This window comes from Mustela lutreola, chromosome 8, assembly GCF_030435805.1.
Source record: "Mustela lutreola isolate mMusLut2 chromosome 8, mMusLut2.pri, whole genome shotgun sequence".
In the NCBI taxonomy this organism is placed as follows: domain Eukaryota; kingdom Metazoa; phylum Chordata; class Mammalia; order Carnivora; family Mustelidae; genus Mustela; species Mustela lutreola.
Genome location: NC_081297.1, coordinates 132,433,052 through 132,457,833, shown reverse-complemented (window position 1 = coordinate 132,457,833; position 24,782 = coordinate 132,433,052). Strand labels below are relative to the sequence as shown.

At 36.8% G+C, this 24,782-nt stretch overlaps 2 protein-coding genes across 5 annotated transcripts in view; one reads left to right on the top strand and one right to left on the bottom strand.

Annotated features, from left to right (window-relative positions):
• The window catches only part of PARPBP (PARP1 binding protein), a 72,988-nt gene extending 54,242 nt beyond the window's left edge, over positions 1 to 18,746 (bottom strand). For both annotated transcript variants that reach the window (XM_059186673.1, XM_059186675.1), the window contains exons 1-2: positions 18,653 to 18,746; positions 10,501 to 10,656 (exon numbers count right to left, since the gene is read on the bottom strand). In XM_059186673.1, the coding sequence (XP_059042656.1) occupies positions 10,501 to 10,653 (153 nt within the window). In that variant the 5' untranslated portion in view covers positions 10,654 to 10,656; positions 18,653 to 18,746. The remainder of the gene's footprint in view (positions 1 to 10,500; positions 10,657 to 18,652) is intronic.
• A 28-nt stretch (positions 18,747 to 18,774) lies between these two features.
• Positions 18,775 to 24,782, top strand: part of NUP37 (nucleoporin 37) — a 43,734-nt gene continuing 37,726 nt past the window's right edge. For all 3 annotated transcript variants that reach the window (XM_059186678.1, XM_059186677.1, XM_059186676.1), the window contains exons 1-2: positions 18,775 to 18,880; positions 20,132 to 20,352. In XM_059186678.1, the coding sequence (XP_059042661.1) occupies positions 20,197 to 20,352 (156 nt within the window). In that variant the 5' untranslated portion in view covers positions 18,775 to 18,880; positions 20,132 to 20,196. The remainder of the gene's footprint in view (positions 18,881 to 20,131; positions 20,353 to 24,782) is intronic.

Here is a 24,782-nt window from a genome sequence, read left to right as displayed (position 1 = left end):
TGCTATCTCACTCTCTCAAATAAATAAATAAAATCTTGAAGAAAAAAAAAAAGAGCTGAAAAATAAACTTTCTACTTAACTGACTCTTTTAAATTTACATTTCTTTTACAAAAATCAGCTACATTTTCTAGTTACTATCTAAATTTAAGGCAATTATGTCCAAACTGCCTTAAAAATTATTAACTTTTTACTCATCCTCATGGAGACAAAGAAAATTATCCTTACTGTCCTTGGAGGGACCTATTATATCAAAATTATAAAAATTAATAATATTTCATGAAATTAATTCAATGAAAAACCAAAAAAAAAACACCCAGTAACTCTCAAATCTTGAATCCATAACCCAAATGTAAGACAGATTTTTAACTTCGCAGCATCGCATCAAAAACTGTACACTTTACTTCCCAATCCCACAAAATTACACAATAAAATTTCCAAATGGTATTTAAGTTAAACAAATCCAGCTATTTAGAGTTTCAAAACTAAGTTGTCTTATCTCAAAAAATTCCTAAAACTGTTTTGATATGACATCTTTCTTATGAAAAATAAATTAAAATTTTGCCTAACATAAATGTACAATTCAGTCTTATTCGGTTGACTATAACTAGTTAAAGTAAAACCAGGCAAGCTCTTGATCTTGTGAGAAAAGGTTTTGACTAGATTAACAGTGTTTATACTGGGATTGTAAAAACATTTTAAATCCAAATAAAAATGTACTCCAGATATCAGTTTTCATGATCAGGTGCCCACCATGACAGCATATTCTATTATTCAAACCAGTAACAACTGATTCAGAGAGCTTGTGGTCAAATCAGAAAATGTTTTGCTAGGAAAACATGCCAGCTGGCTAATATCTGAAGGAAGTTCAAGATGGTCAATGCTTTAATTCTCTGATGGACATAAGAAGGATTGTATTTCATAAGAATAAAATGAGGAAAAAAATGAAGTTACATTTTTTCAGAGCAGTTGTACTTTGTATATTTTGCTGAAGGTATTTTTATAATTATTCAAAAACTTAAATAAACTTCATATTTTTAACTAACTGGAATTTTTATTGTTATCAAAACAGAAAAGATAGGAGGTCTGCTTAAGAGTATTAATTGGCTATGTGACCATGAGTAAAATACTGAAAATCCTGTGAATACTTTTCCTTGGTTATAAAATGAGATTAAACAGATTAAATAACACCTGATGAATGGCAGGTGATCAAAAAATGTCATTCATTCCCTTTTCTCATTCAAAGTAAAATAACTGTTTGTTAGGCAGGTATTAGATAAATGTAATATAATTGTAAAAACTGTTTCGTCTTATTCATTATGTCAAAGTTAGGTCATTTTCAAATCTGACAGTCAACCACAGGCTGTGGCTTTCCATGAAGTTATAAAATTAATATCTTTGTTTCATCCAATGGAACATTTGTAACGTTTTAAGGCTATTTAAGTTCATGAAAAATAGCATTTATGATGTAATTGCCAGACAGAGTCAAACTACAAAGTCAATTCTAAGGAAAGGAAAAGCTAAAGTGCTATCTGCAGCTTAATAATAAAAGTCATATATATTTGCCATGTAGTCCTCAAAAAATCTATGGATTTTTACATGGAAATCTGCACACAGCTGGGGATGCCTGAGCTAACTCCACATGGAGACTGAGAGTCAATCAGAACTGCAGCCCAGCATCCCTACTGCACATGTGCACACACATACACAAACTGTGATAAGCTCAGTTGCAATTCACCTCTCCTCTTTTCTCCCACCCAGAGTCTGAACTTTCACAGTGAATTAGCAAGTAGAAAATTAACAAGTAGAAAGAGATCCTAAGTGTGTGCTACACAGACAAACCCAAAAGAAAAAATATCTTGAATTGAGTATTTCAACATATTAAAATTTTTACATGAAAACTAAATTTTCTTCAGGGTATATTTCACTTACCTTTTTGATATATTTATGCTTCAAAAATTATTCATAAACAAACAGTAGGTGATACGAATACAGTCTGCTTAATTCCAAAACAATAGCTCTCAATTACTGTATAATAATGATTCTTAATAATTGCCTCAATTTCTCTCTCTTCTCATTTTCAAGTGAATGATCGCCAAAGCTTAACCTTTAGATAGTCTATTCCATTGATATAATATCCGCAGAACCTATTATCTTGGGGTACCATTCCTTCGGGTTACTAAAGGAGAGTTTTTTGGGGTTTTTTTTTTTTTGGTTGTTTTTCTTTTTAATGCTCAGGCAGTAAAATTAGAAAGACTTGAATATGGATTGCAATGGGGAGCAAAATAAAGAAGCTGTACAATGACCTTTGGGTGTCTAGCTTCACTGACTGAGTGAACAATGGTATATAAGATTGAGACTAAGATTGGCATATAAATTCTGATAAAACAATCTAAAGGAAGTATATCCAGAGAAGGTAAGTAAAATGGAACACATCAGAAGTTACCGACAAAGAGTGTTACAAAGTACATGTAGAATTCTTTTAAAGAGTAAAAAAGAGATAAAAAGAACTCAACAGTAAAGTAAGTAAAGGATATGAATGAGCAAACAATAAAGAGGATACCTAAAGAGTCAAATAATCATCTTAAAAGATGTTTAAATGCTCTAATAGAAAAATTAAAATGAAATACCCTCTTTTCTCTTTTCTTGTTCTTAGATAACATCTAATATGGAGAAATATAAGAAAATTGTATACTACAGGAATATATTCTCCTATACTGTTGACATAATGTAAATTCTAATAACCAAGTTGAAGACAAATTTGGTAACATCAAGTCAAATTAAAGATATATCTGTCATATAACCCCTTGTGTATAGAGCCTAGAGAAACTCTTGTTCATGCACAGACATCTCATTTCAATGAAGAACTGTTTATAATACCAAAAAAATTCAAATGACCCAAAGGTCTATCAATGAGTAAAGTATACCAGTCATATAAAGGATGATTGTTAAAATGAATAAATTAGATCAACTTTTCTATCAGTACCGAAAGAGGTCTTGAAAACAATGATGGATAATAAAAACAAGATACAGAAAGGATGTATACCATCTGTTAGAATTTTAAAACAGACATATTAACAAGACTATCTGCCTGGTTGGATATGCAGAGAAATCCCTCCTGGCATGAAATACCTAAAACTACAAGAGAAAATAGAAAACTTTTTTTAAACATGACTGAATTGTTTATAAGAAAAAGGAAATTACAAAAGGTCAAAAACAATGAGCAAGTGCCAATAAGCAAACGGTGAGACCTGTATTTTCCAGGTAACTACTATTCCCTGGCACTAAAGAAGCTGGTTTTTATGAACCCTGAGCACAAAGGTTAGGAAACAAAGCTAAGCATAAGAAAGATGGAAAGTCGGATCAAAACCCCCACCCTGCCTACCTTGCCAAAACCAAAGGTTCAAAGGTCAACAGTCTTGATATGTCCACTAGAAAAAAATCTGTCCAGCAAAAAGATGATGATGAAGATATTTGCCAGTGAAGAGATTTCTGAAGTAGCCCTGGTACTATGATTACCTCTCTGGATAATCTTCATTTAGGTTTTATTTTTATTCTTTTTTTTAATTTAAATTCAATTACCATATAGTGATTATTAGTTTCAGTGATTCATCAGTCTTATGTAACACTCAGTGCTCATTACATCACGTGTTGTCCTTACAGCCCATCACCAGTTATCCCAGCCCTTTGTCACCCTCCCCTCCAGCAACCCTCAGGTTTGTTTCCTATGATTAAAAGTTTCTTATGGTCTGTCTCCCTCTCTGATTTTGTCCTGTTTTATTTTTCCCTCCCTTCCCCTACAATCATGTTTCATTTCTTAAATCGCACTTGAGAGATCATATAATCGTCTTTCTCTGATTGACTTATTTCCATTAGCATAATACCCTCTACTTCCATCCACGTCATTGAAAATGGCAAGATTTCATTTTTTGATGGCTGCATAATATTCCATTGTGCCTAGATATACCAATCTTCTATATCCATTCATTGCAGATAGACATCTGGGCTTTTGCAATAGTTTGGCTTTTGTGGACGTTGCTGCTATAAACATTCAGGAGCACGTGCCCCTTTGGATCACTACATTAAATCCTTCAGGAAATACTCAGTAGTGCAATTGCTGGGTCGCAGAATAGCTCTATTTTTTTTTTTTAAGATTTTATTTATTTGACAGAAAGAAAGAGAAATCAAATGTAGGCAGAGAAGCAGGCAGAGGGGGAGGGAGAACAGGCCCCCTGCTAAGCAAAGAGCCCAATGCGGGGCTCAATCCCAGAACCCTGGGATCATGACCTGAGCCGAAGGCAGAGGCTTAACCACTAGGCCACCCAGTCACGCTGGGTAGGTCTATTTTTAACTTCTTGAGGAACCTTCATACTGTTTTCCAGAGTGGCTACACCAGCTTGCATTCCCACCAACAGTGTAGGAGGGTTCCCCTTTCTCTGCATCCTCACCAACATCTGTCATTTACTAGCTTGTTAATTTTAGCCATTCTGACTGGTGTAAGGTGGTATCTCACTGAGGTTTTGATTTGTATTTCCCTGATGCCAAGTGATGTGGAGCACTTTTTCATGTGTCTGTTGGCCATTTGGATATCTTCTTTGCCAAGACATCTGTTCATGTCCTCTGCCCATTTCTTTTTTGTTTTTCTTTTTCTATTTCCTTCCACTATTTTAATGTGAGGATAGTGTTAAAAGCATAATGATAAGAAACCAACAAAAACAACGAAAAGAGAATGTGGTGCATAAACAATGAATTTTGGATCACTGAAAAAAATAAATAAAAATAAAAAACCAAAAATGTGTGTAGGCATTATTCAAGAGAGTTAAAATTCATTTTATTTTTTTTCAGCATTCCAAGATTCATTGTTTATGCACTATACCCAGTGCGCCATGCAATTCATGCCCTCTTTAATACCCAGCACCAGGCTCTCTCCAACCCCCCACCCTCCCTCCCCTCCAAAACCCTCAGTCTGTTTCTCAGGGTCCACACTCTCTCATGGTTCATCTCCCTCTCTGATTTCCCTGAACTCACTTCTCCTCTCTTTCACCCAATGCCCTCCATGTTATTCCTTATATGTGCCACAAGTAAGTGAAACTACATGATAATTGGCTCTCTCTGCTTGACTTATTTCACTCAGCATATTCTGCCCATTTCTCGGTTGGATTATTTGTTCTTTGGGTGTTGAGTTTGGTAAGTTCTTTATAGATTTTGGATACTAGTCCTTTATCTGATAAGACATTTGCCAATATTTTCTCCAGTTCTGTTGCTTGTGTTTTGGTTTTGTCAACTATTTCTTTTGCTCTGCAGCTTTTCACCTTGATGAAGTCCCAATAGTTCATCTGTGCTCTTGCTTCCCTTGCCTTTGGCGATATGTCTATGAAGAAGTTACTGTGACTGAGGTCACAGAGGTTGCTGCCTATGTTCTCCTCAATGATTTTGATGGATTCCTGTCTCACATTGAGGTCTTTCATCCATTTGAGTCTATTTTTGTGTGTGATATAGGAAAATGGTACACTTCCATTCTTCTGCATTTGGCTGTCCTCTTTTCCCATTACCATTTGCTGAAGAGACTCCTTTTTCCATTGGACATTCTTTCCTGCTTTGTTTAAGATTAGTTGACCACAGAGTTGAAGATCCATTTCTGGGTTCTCCCTTCTGTTCCACTGATCTATGTTTCTGTTTTTGTGCCACTATCTTGATGACTATAGCTTTGTAATAGAGCCTGAAGTCCAAAATTGTGATGCCACCAGCTTTGCTTTTCTTTTTCAACATTTCTCTGGCTATTTGGGGTCTTTCCTTGTTCCATACAAATTTTAGGATTATTTGTTTCAGCTCTGTGAAAAATGTCGATGGTATTTTGTTAGGGATTATACTGGATGTATAGATTGCTCTACATAGCATAGGCATTTTCACAATATTTGTCCTTCCAATTCGTGAGCATAGAACATTTTTCCATTTTTTTTGTGTCTTTCTCAATTTCTTACAGGAGTGTTCTATAGTTTTCTGATACAGATCCTTTGCCTCTTTGGTTAGTTTTATGGTTAGGCTTATAGGCTTTTATGGACCATAAAAGCCTCTTATGGCTTTTGGTGTAACTGTAAATGGGATAAACTCCTTAATTTCTCTTTCTTCTGCTCACTGTTAGTGTATATTCATTTAGACTGTTGCCTAATAATTAATTTCTGTTGAGAAAGGGGCAAACAGTCAACTACTTTAGAAGAAAACTGGGATTTATGCCCTGGAGAGGGTAAAACAGAGTCTCTGGACCGAAGAGTACGCGTGAAAACAAGAGTCCCCCCACCCCCACCCCCAATATATATATATATATATATATATATATATATATATATATATATATATGACTTTTTATATTCTAAATACTGAAACTTCTTTCAAGCACCCAACACATTGGCAGCTCAAATTTACACCATTTGTGTAAAGACTCTTTTCTGAAGAAACTGTTCTAAAAGGGATATCTTTTTTTTTTTTAATTTTTTATTTTTTATAAACATATATTTTTATCCCCAGGGGTACAGGTCTGTGAATCACCAGGTTTACACACTTCACAGCACTCACCAAAGCACCCTCCCCAATGTCCATAATCCCAACCCCTTCTCCCAAACCCCCTCCCCCCAGCAACCCTCAATTTGTTTTGTGAGATTAAGAGTCACTTATGGTTTGTCTCCCTCCCAATCCCATCTTGTTTCATTTATTCTTCTCCTACCCACTTAAGCCCCCATGTTGCATCACCACTTCCTCATATCAGGGAGATCATATGATAGTTGTCTTTCTCTGCTTGATTTATTTCGCTAAGCATGATACGCTCTAGTTCCATCCATGTTGTCGCAAATGGCAAGATTTCATTTCTTTTGATGGCTGCATAGTATTCCATTGTGTATATATATTCCACATCTTCTTGATCCATTCATCTGTTGATGGACATCTAGGTTCTTTCCATAGTTTGGCTATTGTGGACATTGCTGCTATAAACATTCGGGTGCACATGCCCCTTTGGATCACTACGTTTGTATCTTTAGGGTAAATACCCAGTAGTGCAATTGCTGGGTCATAGGGCAGTTCTATTTTCAACATTTTGAGGAACCTCCATGCTGTTTTCCAGAGTGGCTGCACCAGCTTGCATTCCCACCAACAGTGTAGGAGGGTTCCCCTAAAAGGGATATCTTAAAGGTGGGCATCAGATATTTCCCAGCCAAATAGCCCAGTCGGATCAGACTAACAACCCCTAACCCTCCAAACAGAGTTTCCATTAGCATTTTAGTGATCCACTTAAATATAAGTGCATGGTCAAGGATCATCATGAAAAAAGTCTCTGTTGGAAGAATAATAAGACTAATAAAACAAGAAACTTGGATAAAGATTATGCAAGAAGAAAACCTCAAAAAATATCATTAATAGTCTCAACAGAGAAATATACACTTGAAGCAAGAAGACTATGGTATTTCAAAAAGAGAGAACAAGAAGAGCTATTGGAAATAAAGAGGATAGATGATAACAGGGGTGCAAGACTGGCCCAGTCAACAGAGCATGTGATTCTCAATCTCTGGGTTGTAAGTACATATTGGGTATAGAAATTACACAAAAATAAAATCTTAAAATAAAGATGATAACAGAAAATCCAATAATTATTAAACTAGTAAGCATTAAATATTGAATATCTTATTGAATATTGTTTGGAAGAAATGTAAAAGGTAAATGGATAAACTGATACATCCATAGAGAGGACTATTACTCACTGCTGAAAAGACAGACATGGAGGAACCATAAATGCATCTGGAAGAAAGTGAAAGGAGCCAACCTGAAAAGGCTATATACTTTACAATTCCAACTACATGACATTCTGAAAAAAAGGCAAAACAATTAAAAAATCAGTAGTTGGCAGAGGTTGGTGAGAGGGATGAATAAATAGGTGGAGCAGAGAGGATTTTGAGGGCAGTGAAACAATTCTGTAAATACTATAAAGGTGCATACATAACTTATATTTTTGTCAAAACCCACAGAACGTACAATACCAAGAGTGCCTAAGGATAGACTCAAGATGTCCACTACTTACAATCAAATTGTTCATACAGAGTAATATGAATAATATGTATGCATGTGTACAATACATACCTGGGTATATTTATGGATTTATATTATGTAGACATATAAAAATATTAAAGAAATAATGTAAAGGTGGCAAAATATAAATTGGTGAATTAAGTGAAGGGCATGAAGGAATTCAGTGTACTATTCTTGTGACTTTTCTGGAAGTTTAACTTTTTTTTAAACACAAAGTCCAAAAAGTGTGATTTACATTTTTTTTCCTTCAACATACCTATATAAAATTGGTTTTTAATAATGACTGTGATTAAAAACAAGAAACAAACAAGTGGGACATGTAACCACCACCACCACCCTTCAGCCACACTGGTTCTTTGGCATTTTCTCAAATCTCCTGGCAGTTTCCTGCCCAGGGCCACTGCATATGCCGTTCTTTCACCCTCATCATCTTGCCTCCAACTCTTTGCCTACTTAACTCCTCTCCTCCCTTTACAGTTCAGCTTGATTTCTCCAACCAAGTCAACTCCATGGTCCCATGGCATTATATACCTCTTCTCACGGCTATAATTTTGCATTCATTTGTGTTTTTCTCTACTAAATATCTACCTCCCTCACCAAGCAATAAGCCAGGCAGGAGCCATGTCCAGTTTTGCTTACCATTTTAACCCCAAAACTTATGACAATGCCTGGAACAAAGGAGAGAAATGCCTGGAACAAAAGAAAAAAGAAAAGAAAAGAATAAGAGAAGAGAAGAAAAAAGAAAAAGAAAAAGAAAAGAAGAGAAAAAATATCTCCAGAAGGGAGAGAAAAAAGGAAGAAATTAACATTTAACATATATATAAACAGCTATATGGGCCTCTTTGCTGTTCCTTAAACATGCCAGGCATACTCCCACCTCAGGGCCCTTGCATCAGCTGTACCCTCTGCTCATAATCCCTTCCCACAAAAACTCCCATGACTAGTTCCTTCTTTGCCTCTTTCAAATTTGCTTAAATGGCAACTTGTAGCTGAGGCTTTTGACCACCCTATTTTAAGATAAAAGTCCACTTCCACCCCAAGCTCTATACAATCCTTCACTATATCTCTTAATTTTTCTGTCATATTTATGACCTAAAATACTAAATATCTTATTTATTAGAGTATTATCTGTCTCTCCTCACTAGAATAGTGCCATAAAAGCAGAGATTTCCCTCAGAATGTTTAGAATAATGTCTAGACATAGTAAAAATTCAAATATTTGTTAAAAGAATGACTATGTAAGATAGAATTTTATCAAGATCTATGTTCAAAATTTATTTTAATATATACTGTTTTAAACATGCAAAATTGCTAACTGCCATATGTAGTAAAGACTATCTCTTATTTTAAGATTATATAATTCCTAATTTTTAGGCATTAAAATTCTCTTTCTTTTTCAAAATTATGGTTCTAGTAACTACTTTTTTCTCAGTGGCCTCATTTGCCAATGTGAGAAATGTTTAAATCTGTCAATGTCTAATTTTTTCTGAAAATTTTATTGGTATATGAAATCTAAAAATATGGGAACTACTGACATATAGGATTAAAATAATTCATCAGAATGTCATTTCACTATCTAGCCCAATAGACCTACTGAAACTATTCCACACTTCAAATACCTTCTCTGGTCAAGAGAATCTCATTATCTTCAAACCGTCAAGACTTCAAACCTCCTGGATGCTTCTTAACTGATTTTTCCCTTCCTTCATCCCTTCCTTAAAACGTTCCCATCCAAAGACTTCTCCTCATTTAAGTAAGCTACCCGAAATCCAGTATGTTTAAGTCATTTTCTTACCACTCAGCCTATATTCATCCTTCCCTCATCTGAACACCTTAAGGCCTTTATGTACAGCTCATTCCAAAAACAAGTTTTGTATAAGCCAACCATGTAAGGATCAGATTAAGAAAAGATTTTAAAGAGACAATTTCCAGAGCCTCAGTGCAGATGAGGAGAATCAGAATTTCCAAGACTGAAAAAACCCTCCCAAGTGATTCTGATTCTTAGCCTGGCTTAGGAATAATCAATCTATACCATAAAGTCTGAAATTAGTCATAAAATTCTTTGACTATATTAAAACGAACACTATTTATGTGTGCCTTCTAGAACTTTTTAAAGAAGAGAAATCATAAATAAAAATATTTTTAACCATAATAACAGTTGCATGTTTATCTTAAGACTTCACATTAAACATGGAATGTACACATCCTACATTATACTATCCATATGAATAGCCTTAATTTTGAAGCAAGCTATTTCAAATCCAACTGTAATATTTTGACACAGACATGCAGATGCATTTTTGAAAATAGTGTATTGATATTCTCATAGGAGGGCATATACTACAAAGAAATTAATATAATTAAAATAAGCAGCTACCAACATTCACTTAAAAAAAAAAAAAGTAAACCTAAATATAGTCTACTAACCTGTTTGTTGTTCTCTGCTATGGAAAGCTGCAATGCCAGGAGCATGGAGTCTGCACCACATACAGTAGTTCTCTCAGAGGTACAAAGAGTGTGCCAATTCCTCCTGAACTCTTTAATCATATCCAAGACAGACTTCTGATTAAGCTCAACCATCCTCTGAAAGCAGGACAAAATGCAATGTTAAAAAGCTTTATTTTAATTGGAAACTAATATTTAACGTGTGTAAGAAAGCAGAGTTAGAGAAAAATAAGTAGTGAACTAGAGGTCCTTTCATATTTACTAAGATTGCCTTTCATTAAATTTAGGAAAACAGAACAATACAATTTCTGCCCAGTCATAGTTTTCTTAAGCCAAATCTTTTGAAATAACAAAACCCAACCTCCAATCTGAAAATCCATATAAAACAGATATGCAAATTCTGTAAACTTATAATTATAGACACAGACATAGTTAATTAAAGCTGTATTTTCAAAACATTTGTTTTTAGATGGTAAAATGTGTGGTAGATTGCCCAAAAAAAAGAAAAAAAAATCAGTTTCCTCCCATCCCTATGTTGTCCTAAAAGAAATAAGTCTATTTTTCCACCCTTTAATTATGGATCAGTCTAGTAACTTGATTTGACCAACTGAATATGGAAGAATGACATCATGGAGGCTCCAAGCCCAGAGCTCAAAAGGCCCATGCAGAAGAGTTAATGCAGCAGGCCTAATGTCTATTTTTCAAAGAACTGCTTACAAGGCTGGCTCTTGGCTGCACCTGGGAACTTAGAATTCAGGAGGGTTTCCATTATGAGTGGCTCACTGTGCCTAAACTATATAAATAATACAGTTTATGCTTTTCTTCTGAGTCTGGATTTTACAACATAGACTGAAGACATCTACGTCCATACCCTGGACATTGAGTCTCTAAAGATCTTCCCTGACAGACAACATGTTATATGGGTTGTCACAATTTGTTGTTGGAGGATTTAAGCATGTCTTGTGTGACTTCACTAAAAGAGGACTTTAGGAAGCTTATGTCTGATCACCCCAGGACTTCGCCCCATGCACCTTCTCCCCATATAGCTTCTCTCTTTCCTGATTTTATTTAGCATCTTTTTGCTGTAATAAATTATAGGTATTGGGCACAACTATAGGCTGAGTCCTTTAAGTCTTCTTAACATCCAACCTGGAGGTGGTTTTGGTGGCAGGCCTCCTGATATATGGCTTTGCAGCTTTAGTTCTTAGTCTCTTGTTACTCTAGACTACCATATGAAAAAGTCCAACTTCACTTACTGGAAAGGCCATATAAAAGAGAACCAAGTCACTCCAGCTGACAACCAATACCAACTTAAAGAGTCACCTGGGGTGCTCTGTTATTGGGTGTCTACCTAAGGCTTGGGTTGTGGTCCTGGGGTCCTAGGATTGAGCTCCATGTGGGGTTCCTTGCTCAGTGGGAAGCCTGCTTCTCCTTCTCCCACCCCCCTGCTTGTGTTCCCTCTCTCACTGTGTCTCTCTCTGTCAGATAAATAAATAAAATCTTTTAAAAAATTGCACTAAAAGCCATAAGATACCTAGGAATAAACCTAACCAAAGAGGCAAAGGATCTGTACTCAGAAAAATATAGAACACTCCCATAAGAAATTGAGGAAGACACAAAAAAAAGGAAAAATATTCCATGCTCGTGGACTGGAAGAATAAATATTGTGAAAATGTCTATGCTACCTAGAGATATCTATACATCCAATACAATCCCTAACAAAATACCATCGACATTTTACAACATAGACTGAAGACATCTACAGAGCTGAAACAAATAATCTTAAAATTTGTACGGAACCAGGAAAGACCCCAAATAGCCAGGGGAATGTTGAAAAAGAAAAGCAAAGCTGGTGGCATCACAATTCTGGACTTCAAGCTCTATTACAAAGCTATAGTCATCAAGACAGTGGCACAAAAACAGAAACATAGATCAGTGGAACAGAAGGGAGAACCCAGTAATGGATCCTCAACTCTGTGGTCAACTAATCTTAAACAAAGCAGGAAAGAATGTCCAATGGAAAAAGGAGTCTCTTCAACAAATGGTAATGGGAAAATAGGACAGCCAAATGCAGAAGAATGAAAGTGTACCATTTTCCTATATCACACACAAAAATAGACTCAAATGGATGAAAGACCTCAATGTGAGACAGGAATCCATCAAAATCATTGAGGAGAACATAGGCAGCAACCTCTGTGACCTCAGTCACGCTAATTTCTTCATAGAAACATCGCCAAAGGCCAAGGAAGCAAGGCCAAAAATGAACTATTAGGAGATGCAGAGGAGAAGTGAGGGAAATCAGAGTGGGGGAAAGTGGGGGAAATCAGAGCCAGAGACAAACCATGAGAGACTGCAGATTCTAAGAAACAAACAGGATTTTGGCGGGGAGGGGATGAAGGGTTCGGTAAGCCTGGTGGTGGGTATTATGGAGGGCACATATTGCATGGAGCACTGGGTGTGGTGCATAAAAAATGAATTCTGGAACACTGAAAAGAAATTTTTAAAAAATAATTTAAAAAAAATTTTAAATGAACTATTGGGACTTCATCAAAGTGAAAAGCTTCTGCACAGCAAAGGAAATAGTCGACAAAACCAAAACACAAACAACAGAACAGGAGAAGATATTGGCAAATGTCTTATCAGATAAAGAACTAGTATCCAAAATCTATAAAGAACTTACCAAACTCAACACCCAAAGAACAAATAATCCAACCAAGAAATGGGCAGAATATGCTGAGTGAAAAATGTCAAGCAGAGAGAGCCAATTATCATGTAGTTTCACTTACTTGTGGAGCATAAGGAATAACATGGAGGACATTGGGTGAAGGAGAGGAGAAGTGAGTTCGGGGAAATCGGAGGGGGAGATGAACCATGAGAGAGTGTGGACCCTGAGAAACAGACTGAGGGTTTTGGAGGGGAGGGAGGGTGGGGGAGTGGGGAGAGCCTGGTGCTGCGTATTAAGGAAGGCACGCATTGCATGGAGCACAGGATATAGTGCATAAACAATGAATCTTGGAACACTGAAAATAAAATAAAATAAAAAGAATTTTAACTCTCTCTTGAATAATGCCTACACACATTTTTGGTCTTTTTTTTTATTTCTTATTTTTTCAGTAATCCAAAATTCATTGTTTATGCACCACATTCTCTTTTCGTTGTTTGTGTTAGTTTATTACCATTATGCTTTTAACACTATCCTCATGTTAAAATAGTGGAAGGAAATACAAAAAGAAAAAAAAAAATGGGCAGAAGACATGAACAGACGTTTTGGCAAAGACATCCAAATGGCCAAAAGACACATGAAAAAGTGCTCCACATCACTTAGCATCAGGGAAATACAAATCAAAACCTCAGTGAGATACCACCTCACACCAGTCAGAATGGCTAAAATTAACAAGCTAGTAAATGACAGATGTTGGCGAGGATGCAGAGAAAGGGGAACCCTCCTACACTGTTGGTGGGAATGCAAGCTGGTGCAGCTACTCTGGAAAACAGTATGAAGGTTCCTCAAGAAGTTAAAAGAAAAGCTACCCTGAGACCCAGCAATTGCACTACTAGGTATTTCCCTAAAAGAGTCAAATGTAGTGATCCGAAGGGCATGTGCACTTGAATGTTTATAGCAGCAATGTCCACAATAGCCAAACTACGGGAAAAGCCCAGATGTCCATCTGCAATGAATGGATAAAGAAGATGTGGAATATCTAGATACAGTGGAATATTATGCAACCATCAAAAAATGAAATCTTGCCATTTTCAATGATGTGGATGAAAGTAGAGGGTATTATGTTAAGTGAAATAAGTCAATCAGAGAAAGACAATTATCATATGATTTCACTGATATGTGGAATTTGAGAAACAAGGCAGAGGATCATGAGAGAAGAGAGGAAAAAGTGAAGCAGGATGAAACCAGAGAGGGAGACAAACCATAAGAAACTCTTAATCTCAGCAAACAAACAGAAGTTGCTGGAGTGGAGAGAGGTAGGAGGGAAGGGGTAGCTGGTTGATGGACACTGGGGAGGGTATGTGCTATGGAGAGCATTGATTGTGTAAGACTGTTGAATCACAGAGTTGTACCCCTTTACAAACAATATATTGTATGTTAATTTAAAAATTATTTTAAAAATTTAAAAGTTAAAAATTATTTTTAAAAGATCAAGCAAAATAATAACTCCACTAAGTTTTCAGGTGGTTTGTTACACAGCAATAGATAACCAGTATGATATCTAATATTTAGGAGTTTCTTTGGTGCCAGAAATTTTTCTAAAGCTTAATATTTAGAACATTAAAACGTCTTCAACATCGCTTTGGCATCAGGGAAATGCAAATCAAAACCTAGGGGCGCCTGGGTGGCTCAGTGGTTAAGCCGCTGCCTTCGGCTCAGGTCATGATCTCAGGGTCCTGGGATCGAGTCCCGCATCGGGCTCTCTGCTCAGCAGGGAGCCTGCTTCCTCCTCTCTCTCTCTCTCTCTCTGCCTGCCTCTCTGCCTACTTGTGATTTCTCTCTGTCAAATAAATAAATAAAATCTTTAAAAAAAAAAAAAAAAAAAAACCTAAATAAGATACCACCTCACACCAGTCAGAATGGCTAAAATTAACAAGTCAGGAAATAGCAGGTGTTGGTGAGGACACAGAGAAAAGGGAACCCCCCTACATTGTTGGTGGGAATGCAAGCTGGTGCAGCCACTCTGGAAAACAGTATGGAGGTTCCTCAAAAAGCTGAAAACAGAGCTACCCTATGACTCAGCAATTACACTACTGGGTATTTATCCTAAGGATACAAATGCAGTGATCTGAAGGGGCATGAGCACCCGAATGTTTATAGCCACAATGTCCACAATAGCTAAACTATGGAAAATCCTAACTGTGTATCAACAGATGAATGGATAAAGAATATTTAGTATATCGAGATACAATGGAATATTATGCAGCCATCAAAAAACTGAAATCTTGCCATTTGTAGTCATGTGGATGGGACTAGAGGGTATTTTGCTAAGCAAAATAAGTCAATCAAAAAAAGACAGTTATCATATGATCTCAGTGATACGAGGAATTTGAGAAACATGACAGAGGATCATAGGGAAAGGGAAGGGAAAAAATGAAACAAGATGAAACCAGAGAGGGAGACAAACCATAAGAGACTCATCATTGCAGGAATCAAACTGAGAGTTGCTGGAAGGGAAGGAGGGAGAAGGTTGGGGTGGCTGGGTGATGGACTTTGGGGAGGTAATAAATGGAATGTGAGTGCTGTGAATTGTGTAAGACTGATGAATCACAGACCTATACCCCTGAAATAAGTAATAATTTATTTGGTGATTTTATAAATAAATAACCAAATAAAAGTTTAATATTTAATACCTCATTCAATCTCTGAACAGAGTCTTATGAGGAAGGTCCATTATTATCCTCATTTTACATCTGAAGAATCTGATACCCCATGTCACTCAGCTAGCAAATGGCAAAACAGACTTAAACCCAAGATGCTTAACTCCATAAGCTCTTAAATCACCATATTACATAATTTCTCCTGACAGATGAAAGTCTTTCAAAATAATAAGATGTAGTTCTAATGTTTTACATACTCAAGTCTATATAAGAAAACAATTCTTTTCTCTGAGTTTACAGACACGGTTGCTAAAAGATTTTTGGTGGTTTTTTTTTCCTTTTTTTTTCTCTTAAGTATGCTAGTCTCCAAGATATTCATATACCATTGTCTTATTTGGGGTATATTTTACTGTACACATTCCATTTATTACCTCCTTCTGTTATCTTTTTTTCTTTTTCATGTGGTATAAATAGAATCCCAAATATTTATTCTGTATTTCAGGTTTATACAATCAGGAAAATGGGCATAAAACATTTAACAAAGCAGTAATTCATAGTTGTATCAGCAAGTAAAAAACTGTAAATATCTACATATATACAAATACTAGTAAATAGCTAAAGCTTATATTTCTCATCAAATTTCACCATCCTTTCTTAAAAGCAAAAGAAGTGAAGAAGTAATACTTCAGTGATATGATCAGTTTGCCTGAAATAAATCTTTAGTACTAAATTATTCAGTGTACTATTTACAAGTATTAAGAGTTCTGAAGAACATGAGTGGCTTGGTCAGTTAAACGACCCACTCTTGATTTCAGCTCAGGTCATGATCTCAGGGGCCTGAGATCCAGCCCCATCCAGCACTCCAAAGCAAATAATCTGGCTTGATATTCTCTCTCTCCTTCTCCTCTGCCCCTCTTCCATGCTTGCATGAGCACCCACTCTTTTTCTCTATAAATAAATAAACTTTTTAAAAATTAAAATATGAGTTCAGATTGCTAAAAATGAAAACTAGTCAAGAATTACACTGTTCTGAATCCTGGCTGTACCACTTACTAGCTGTGAGATCTATACCAAGTTATGTCACTTGCCCTGCCTCAGCTTCCTTGTACTGAAAATGAAAATAACAATTGTTCTTATCTCACAGGATTTTGTGAAAAATAAATGAAATAAATACAAGCTTTTAGCACAGTGTCTGACACATATAAAAGACAAAAGTCTCAGGGTGCCTGGGTGGCTAAAGTCATAATCTCAGGGTTCTGGGATCAAGCCCTGCATCACCGGACTTCCTGCTTAGCAGGAAGTCTGCTTCTCTGTCTCTCTCTCCCTCTCCCCCTCCCCACTTCTCATTCTCTCTCTCTCATAAAAATAAATGAAAGCTTAAAAAAAAAAAAAAAAAAGCCCAACAGTCTCTTCCAAGGGTCAGCACACTTGTTGGAAAGGGCCAAATAGTAAATATTTAAGAAATGCAAGGCATACAGTCTCTGTCAAAACTATTCAACTTGGGGTGCCTGGGTGGCTCAGTGGGTTAAGCCGCTGCCTTCGGCTCAGGTCATGATCTCAGGGTCCTGGGATCGAGTCCCACATTGGGCTCTCTGCTCGGTGGGGAGCCTGCTTCCTCCTCTCTCTCTCTCTGCCTGCCTCTCTGCCTACTTGTGATCACTCTCTGTCAAATAAATAAATAAATAGATCTTAAAAAAAAAAAAAAAAAAAACTATTCAACTTGACCTTGCTGTGTGAAAATAGCCACAGACAATACATAAACACAGGAGCATAGCTGTGCTTCAACAAAACTTTAGTAACTGAAATTAACTTTATATGATTTTCACATGTCACAAAATATTATTCTTTTGTTTTTGTTTCAACTATTCAAAATGTAAAATCTATTCTTACCTCAGGAACTAGCTGTACAAAAGCAAGTAGTGCCCTAGTTTGCCAAATCTGGTCTAGTCTCAGCTCTTTCAGCAGCTAGCAGGCTATATAAGCCTAGGCAATAAGCATTATAACTGGCTGCCTTGATGAAGGTATAACCATACAGAAAACAGGAATAATACCTTCCAGCCAGTTATGAGAAATCAATGAGATAAGGAATATGCAAGCACTCTGAATGTCAGGCTACACTACAGGAAAACAGCAGAAGGTGGCAGGAATAATAAACACTTGTTTAAAAAACAAACAGACTGGATTCCAAATTGCACCGGAGCAAAAACTGTGAGGCAGGAAATGATCACTGGAGAGACAATGTGAAATGGTAAAAGAATTTCTGAGTCAGACATTCAGGGCCCACGTCCTGGTTCCCCAATTTATAAGATGTATCTCCTTTAAAGTCTCTGATGAACATAAATGTCCTCAAATATAAAACAGTTAAGCTATCTTACCTCATAAAACTATGAGATACAAGTGAAAATCCACCTAGTGCCATTCATTTAATTTAAAAAAGGCGAGGGCAGTCTTTGGTGCTATCGCCGTCGGAGTGCGGATCCTAAATTTTCTTTGGGAGAATATAAAAGAGAGAGGGCGAAGTAATGGAACTGGAGTCTGAACACGTCTTGGAACTAGAACCCCTGGTTGTCTCCTGACAACCTAATCACCCTAAGTAGACCTCTTCGAGCCCCCAGGCGTCCAGTCTGCAGATGATCCCACAGGACCTTCTAGATTTATTCACTAGATATTGTGAATTCTTCAACATCCCCAAACCGAACCGGGTTCCAGAGCAAAGCCACTATTAACAGCCATTTAGAGGTCACCGAAAAATCTCTCGGTCTGAATCACAAATTAAAGTGTGACAGGCGGGCAAGGAAGCCATGAGACTCACCTGACTCGGGATAGACCTGGTAGGCTCAGACTGGACTGAAAAATTGTCCTGCCGGGCTGTAGTCTCAAAGCTGTTAAAAGAGTCCGTCGCGAGTTCTATTTTAAATCTCGCGGGAAGGCTCGGGAACCAATCGCCGCTTCCGCCCTCTGACCCGGAAGCAGAGTCGGCGCGCGCCGCTGCAGGCTGGGGAGGAAACCAGATTTCCTCTGACCAGTTTTCGACAACCTGGTGCGTATCGCTCCTGAACCTGAGGGTTCGCGCGGGTTTACAACTGGCCACCCAGTGCTCCCATCCTATTCTTGCGAGTTCCTTCTCTCCCGGGTCGTGTCCCACCTCTCTTCCCTCTGACCTCGGGCTTCGAGAGGTGGCAGCGGGGCTCACGGGACTTGCTTGTCTGGGAGAGACGTTGGAGCTTTTTGCGGGTACTTCAGTGGTTTCCTCCCTGTTCCGCTCTTCAGTTTTAGAGGGCAAGTCCAGCTCGCCGTACAGTGAAACCCTGAAAATGTAGTGAGACTGGGCACAACTTAACAAGCGATCAAGGGACCGAGTTTCCTGACCTCGAATCTTTCCCACTTCCCACATCGCTGTGCCTCTATGGGCATCCACCTGCTGGTCACCCTTAACAAATGTCCGGTCCTGGATTCCCAGTCGTATGGTTACTAGTTTATAGGCTCCCTGAGGTGGGATTCCTCTGATTCTCCGTAAATACTTGATGATTTCGTTACTGAGTCCAACTATTCTCAGGACAACTGCATCCAATTAAAGGGGGGGGGGGGAAGGGTGGTGGAAGACCTCTTTAGATCCCTAAGTCTCCTCTGGGAATGCTACTTCCAGAGTGCACATCAGGCCATAACAGGTTGGTGGAAGTTTTGTGCCTGATTTTACGAATATCATTTTTATATCACACGTTTTGGCACTCTTTCTCCAGGTCTTACTGTGCTTTTCACACAGAATCGTAACTCTTACCGGATATTGTGATCTTCACGGTGGAGGCCTGCTTTTCTTCTCTAGCACTTGCGTCCAACACCTTGTAAAGTATTTCAAATGCTGTCTCCTCTATGAGCTTGGCAGCTAACCTATTAAAGCCTCGATTTCTTCTTCTGTAAAATGGGAACCATTTCCCTCCTCTTAGGTTTGCAAGTATTAGGTGTCATAATGTCAGTAAAATCCTTAGCATGGCACCTGCAAGCAGTGCTCTGTAAATGTTAACTATCATTAATTTTTTATGAATATATTCACTACTAAACTGATTCCATCTTCAAGTACTCACTATCTTTTTGTTAATCTAAACAGGATATGATGATTTATTCTGCAGGTATTATTCATAAAGTATTTAAAGAAGTACCTGGTTTGGTATGGTTTGGTTTTTTTTTGTAGCTGTCTGTGGCATCTGAAATACCATGTCCTTATTTTGATTCATTTGCTGAAAGTGACTGACACTTTGATGGTTTCTAACTATGTCTGTGCTGTAATCCACAGTTTCGTGACCTCATCCAATAGAAGGCTATTTTATTTTTACAACTGCTCAAGTATTGACATACAAGATGAAGCAAGATGCCACAAGAAATGCTGCCTACACTGTGGATTGTGAAGATTATGTGCATGTGGTAGAATTTAATCCCTTTGACAGTGGGGATCCAGGAAACCTAATTGCATATGGTGGCGGTAATTATGTGGTGGTTGGCATATGTACATTTCAGGTTAGTGTACAAAATTCAGTGAATGACATTGAAGCTATTTCACTGGTTAAAAAAACAAACTTTGGCAAACTGGGTAAACTTGGAAAGCATATTGAACTTGATTGTAAGAGAAAAAATGACATGAAGAACTACAGAGGAAAATATTTCCAGTAATATATGCCTGAGATTTGTGCATACATTAAATAGGTAGTGGGGGAAAAAAAAAAAAAAAAAAGACTATGAGGCTTCTCTTTTTGCCTCGTGTTTGGAAATGGAATATTCTGGTAATTGAAGGTTGTGGCTAACTGAACATTTGGTATGTACAGAGAAAACTAGGTCTCAAATGAGACCTAAGTAATTACTTAACCCAGTTTTTCTACATTCCACTTTGACATAGGAAACAAACCTAAAGAATGATCCTCCAGGAGATTTTACAGCTGTTGTGATATTCAGCTTCTGTATTAGTATGCTCTCATGGTTTTTGTACATCTAAAGCATACATCCAGAATAGACACAGTATGGGACCCTGTTAATTGAACAGGAAATTTAGCATAGTCATTAAGACAATGAACTCTGGAGCCAAAATGCTTGGGTTTTTACTTCTGCCTGTCTTTACCTCTTAATAACTATATGATGCTGAGCAGGTACTTAACCTCTCTTCTATAAAAATGAGGAAAATAATACTTAATAGGGTTTTGTGAAAATGTAGTTAGTATGTCATGTAACGTTCCTAGAAGGCATCTGGCACAATTAACATATATATATATAAAATTTAACTGTCACTAATCTGGTCAGTGTTGCCCCCCAGCACCAGCCCATATTTAATCACCAAAGCAAGATTGCATTGTGGTGAGCACATACGATGTTTTCTTACAGAAAAGCCAGTTCCACATGTGAAAGAGTCTAAACAATGTGAGTTCAGCCCTTAGAAATTTTGGCTAATAATTTGTTTACCAGAATATTATTCCTAAAACAATATTTCTCAAATTAAGATTAATCGGTGAGGTAATTTGGCATTGATCAGTTTTCAAAGATTTGAAGTAACTTTACCACTAAAGTAGTACTATTGTAAACATTATTATTTACTCTTTTACTCAGGAGGCAGTATTTTATTTCAGTATACTGTTTTGGCATCATAAATGCAGTTTAGCACTTTACAGTGCATTAAGTAAAGTTATATAAAATTAGACTGCATGCATATTTATGCTAAGGAAAAAGTATGAATTAAAGGCTTCATTTTTTTGGTGTCTGAGTAGAATACAAGAGCTCTTACATTTTCCCACATTGTCTCTTAGGATTGGGGTAGAAATTGCTAGCTTTCAGGCTAAGTGACCCATGGCCTGACTTTAGCTGGACTACTTAGTTAGGATCATAAAAAGTCCACATGATTAGGAGAAATAATATAATACACTCTTGAAAAAGACTGATGGTAAAACCATTTTTCTGGTGCAGGCTACTAACCCACAAAAGAATAAAGGAGCTCCCTACGGGTGAAACTAAGTTTTCATTACTTTTAAAATTAAGAACTGAATACAGAATTGTATTTAAAAAAATACTGAAAAGATATGTTTTATCTCTAATTTATGTTCAGCTAAGAAATGAGAAAGTCAAGAAGGGAGAAAAAAAATCGGGGAAAAAAAAGGTGATGAGTGGCAGAGAGAGAAAAAGACGATGGAGAAGAAAGAACTAGCAAAAAACATTTGTATTGCTCTGTCCTGTCTCGCGCATTGTCCTTGTTGATCCTCAGACCTGTCAGATTGGCAATCTAGGTCTTACAGCCAAACTACCTAAAGAAAGAATTGAATTTTATTAACTTGGCAAGTTTCTGTGCCAAGTACTGGCAATAAAATTAAGCAACTGTCCCTGTCCAGAGTTCCCGTTGTACGTCAAAGAAGTTCGGGGATTTATATGACTAGTAAATGAAAAAACAAGCTGTAGACCCCATTTAATAAACCCCTTTTCCTTTGATGCTGCTATTCAGATAGATTGAAGCCATAATTCTAACAGTTCTGGAAGAGATTCGAGTCCCAATAATTTGCCCTTGAGGATTCATAATATATTATTGTTTCCCTTTAAAGTTATTTTGTTATCTAATTAAACACTATTAAGCATTGTTTCTATTCTATCATGTTAGAAACTTCAAGTTCCATAGCATCCAATTTCATGCTTCTTGTCTGAGAAAACTAAGTAAAGGTAAATTGAATTGAAAGTTTTCCACATGCCTGTTGGAAAGGCAATCCTCTTTCTAAGACTCCTAGGAAAACACTGTCAATACGGTAGATTTAAATTTTAACAAAGCATTTTTCAGAATCTTATGGTGTTCTTTTGAATATGTTGGAAATTTGAGCTGAATGTTGTACTATTAATTGGTGTCATGTATTTGTCAAATATTAAGTGCAAAATAGAACTGGTAATACCTATGTTAAAAAAGCAAGGACCCTGACCTCAAGATGTTTAAGTGTAAAACCATGCAGTAAGAAAACTGTTATAAGAAGTCCTATGTGCAAAGGGTAGAGGGAACATGAAAGTTTCAAAGTCTATTCAAAGGATCACCAATAATGAATTGGGAACTTGAATTTCGAGAACATTTGATTTAAGCAAGCACATTGAATTTATGTAGAACGTGAAGCTGAGAAGAATACCTAATGCTTTGAATGATAAATTCCACTTAACAAGTATTTATTGAGTACCTGTTGTATGCCAGACACTGTGCTTAGAGTTTAAGTATTTAATAGATTGGATTAATGTGCCAAGTTGAACAAGCTAAAATTTAATAAAGTCTTAAAATGATAGACTGCTGAAGCTAAAAGGGACAATTGTGACTTAACAGTTTTTAGTCATCTGGATGTTCACTATGAAACAGTGCAATGATTAAACTGCCAAAAGGAGTTAATTCGGTGCTGTCCAGTAGAAATACAGTGTGAGCCACAAATATAAATTTAAGTGTTGTAGTGACCACATTATAAGAAGTAAAAGTCAGATGAAATTAATTTTAATGTATTATTTTACCCAGCATATCCAAAATATTTCACGTGTAACCAACATAAAAAATTAATGAGATATTTTATATACTTTTTAAACTAAGTCTTAAATCTGGTGTGGATTTTGTACTCTATAAAGTATGCACGGTTTGAACTAGCTGTATTTCAAGTGCTTAATAACTCCATGTGGCTAGTGGCTACCATATTGGACAGCATAGCTCTATATCCTTTAATCTTTACTTCATTTCTCAGCAATGTATGTTATGATGCAAATGAGATCACATATTTGAAGACATTTCAGAATGGTATTAAAATGTTTAAAACTGCCATGTTAAAGAGGGATTAGACTCAGAATGGTAAATATATTTTGTGTTATTCATCAGTTCTGTCTGGTGAAGTTGTGGCTTATAGTGCTTTAAGACTGACACTGAATCTTCTTTAAATGTGTTCACCTAAGATCAGCTGTGGCCAAATACTTGTCTTCACTGAAGTAGATTTCATCTATATGGTTCCAGGAAGCAGAATTTGGAGCAATTAGTAGAATTTACAGGAAAACAGATTTGGTTTTAATGTTAAAGAGAGCTCTTAGAATTAGAACTTCAATTCTAATTCAAGGTCTAACTTGAGTTGAATAAGCTCCCCCAAGAAGTAGCTAGTTCCCTGTCACTGAGAATGTTCAGAGAAAGGTTATGCAGACTCTCCAGATGTTATATAAATTCAAGTGTGAGGTGAAAGAAGTAGACTAGGTAAACTTTACAGTCTCATCTGACTAAAAGTCTGTATTTGGCCTTAACTGGGTATGGTGGGAGGGCCTGCCAATTACAAACCCTTACAAGAGCCCTTTCATCAACCTGGCTTTGCCCCAACCTCAAGCACACCAGAACCTTCTATAAGGATTGCAGCAAGTTTTCCAAAGGATCTTAATTTCCTGCCTATACAATACTGCCTACACCCCAGACTAAACCCAAAATAGCATTTGTCTCTGCCTATACCACACACACACCCTGACCTTTTAGTTGGCTCAGCGGCAGACGTTGCTGCCAGGAAAAAAGGTTTCACTGGTAATAACATAAAGCTCAAGCTATACAATCCCTGGGATTTCTTTATCTCCGTGGCCATCCAATAACTCTATATATACTTTGGGTAACAAATTATAGGACCTAATTTTCAACACTGTTGTTACAGTAGCACAGTAATCTGTGTTTTGATGGTAAAAACTTCATTTTTAGAAGATTGATTTGTCCAGTGTGGAAAAATAGATGTAACCCAAACTATGAAGTCAGCTATGATTAGGCTCTTAACCTGATTTTAAAATTGCTTAGTGGTTGCTGCCTTGGCATATCTGGCTGTTAGCCATACAGTTATTATACACACAGATTATGAAGTCACAAAATTTGACAGTGTTTTTCTTTTTTTGATAAGTGCATTTCTATTTCCTATTTTCATTTATGGAAAAACTTATGCTGTTAA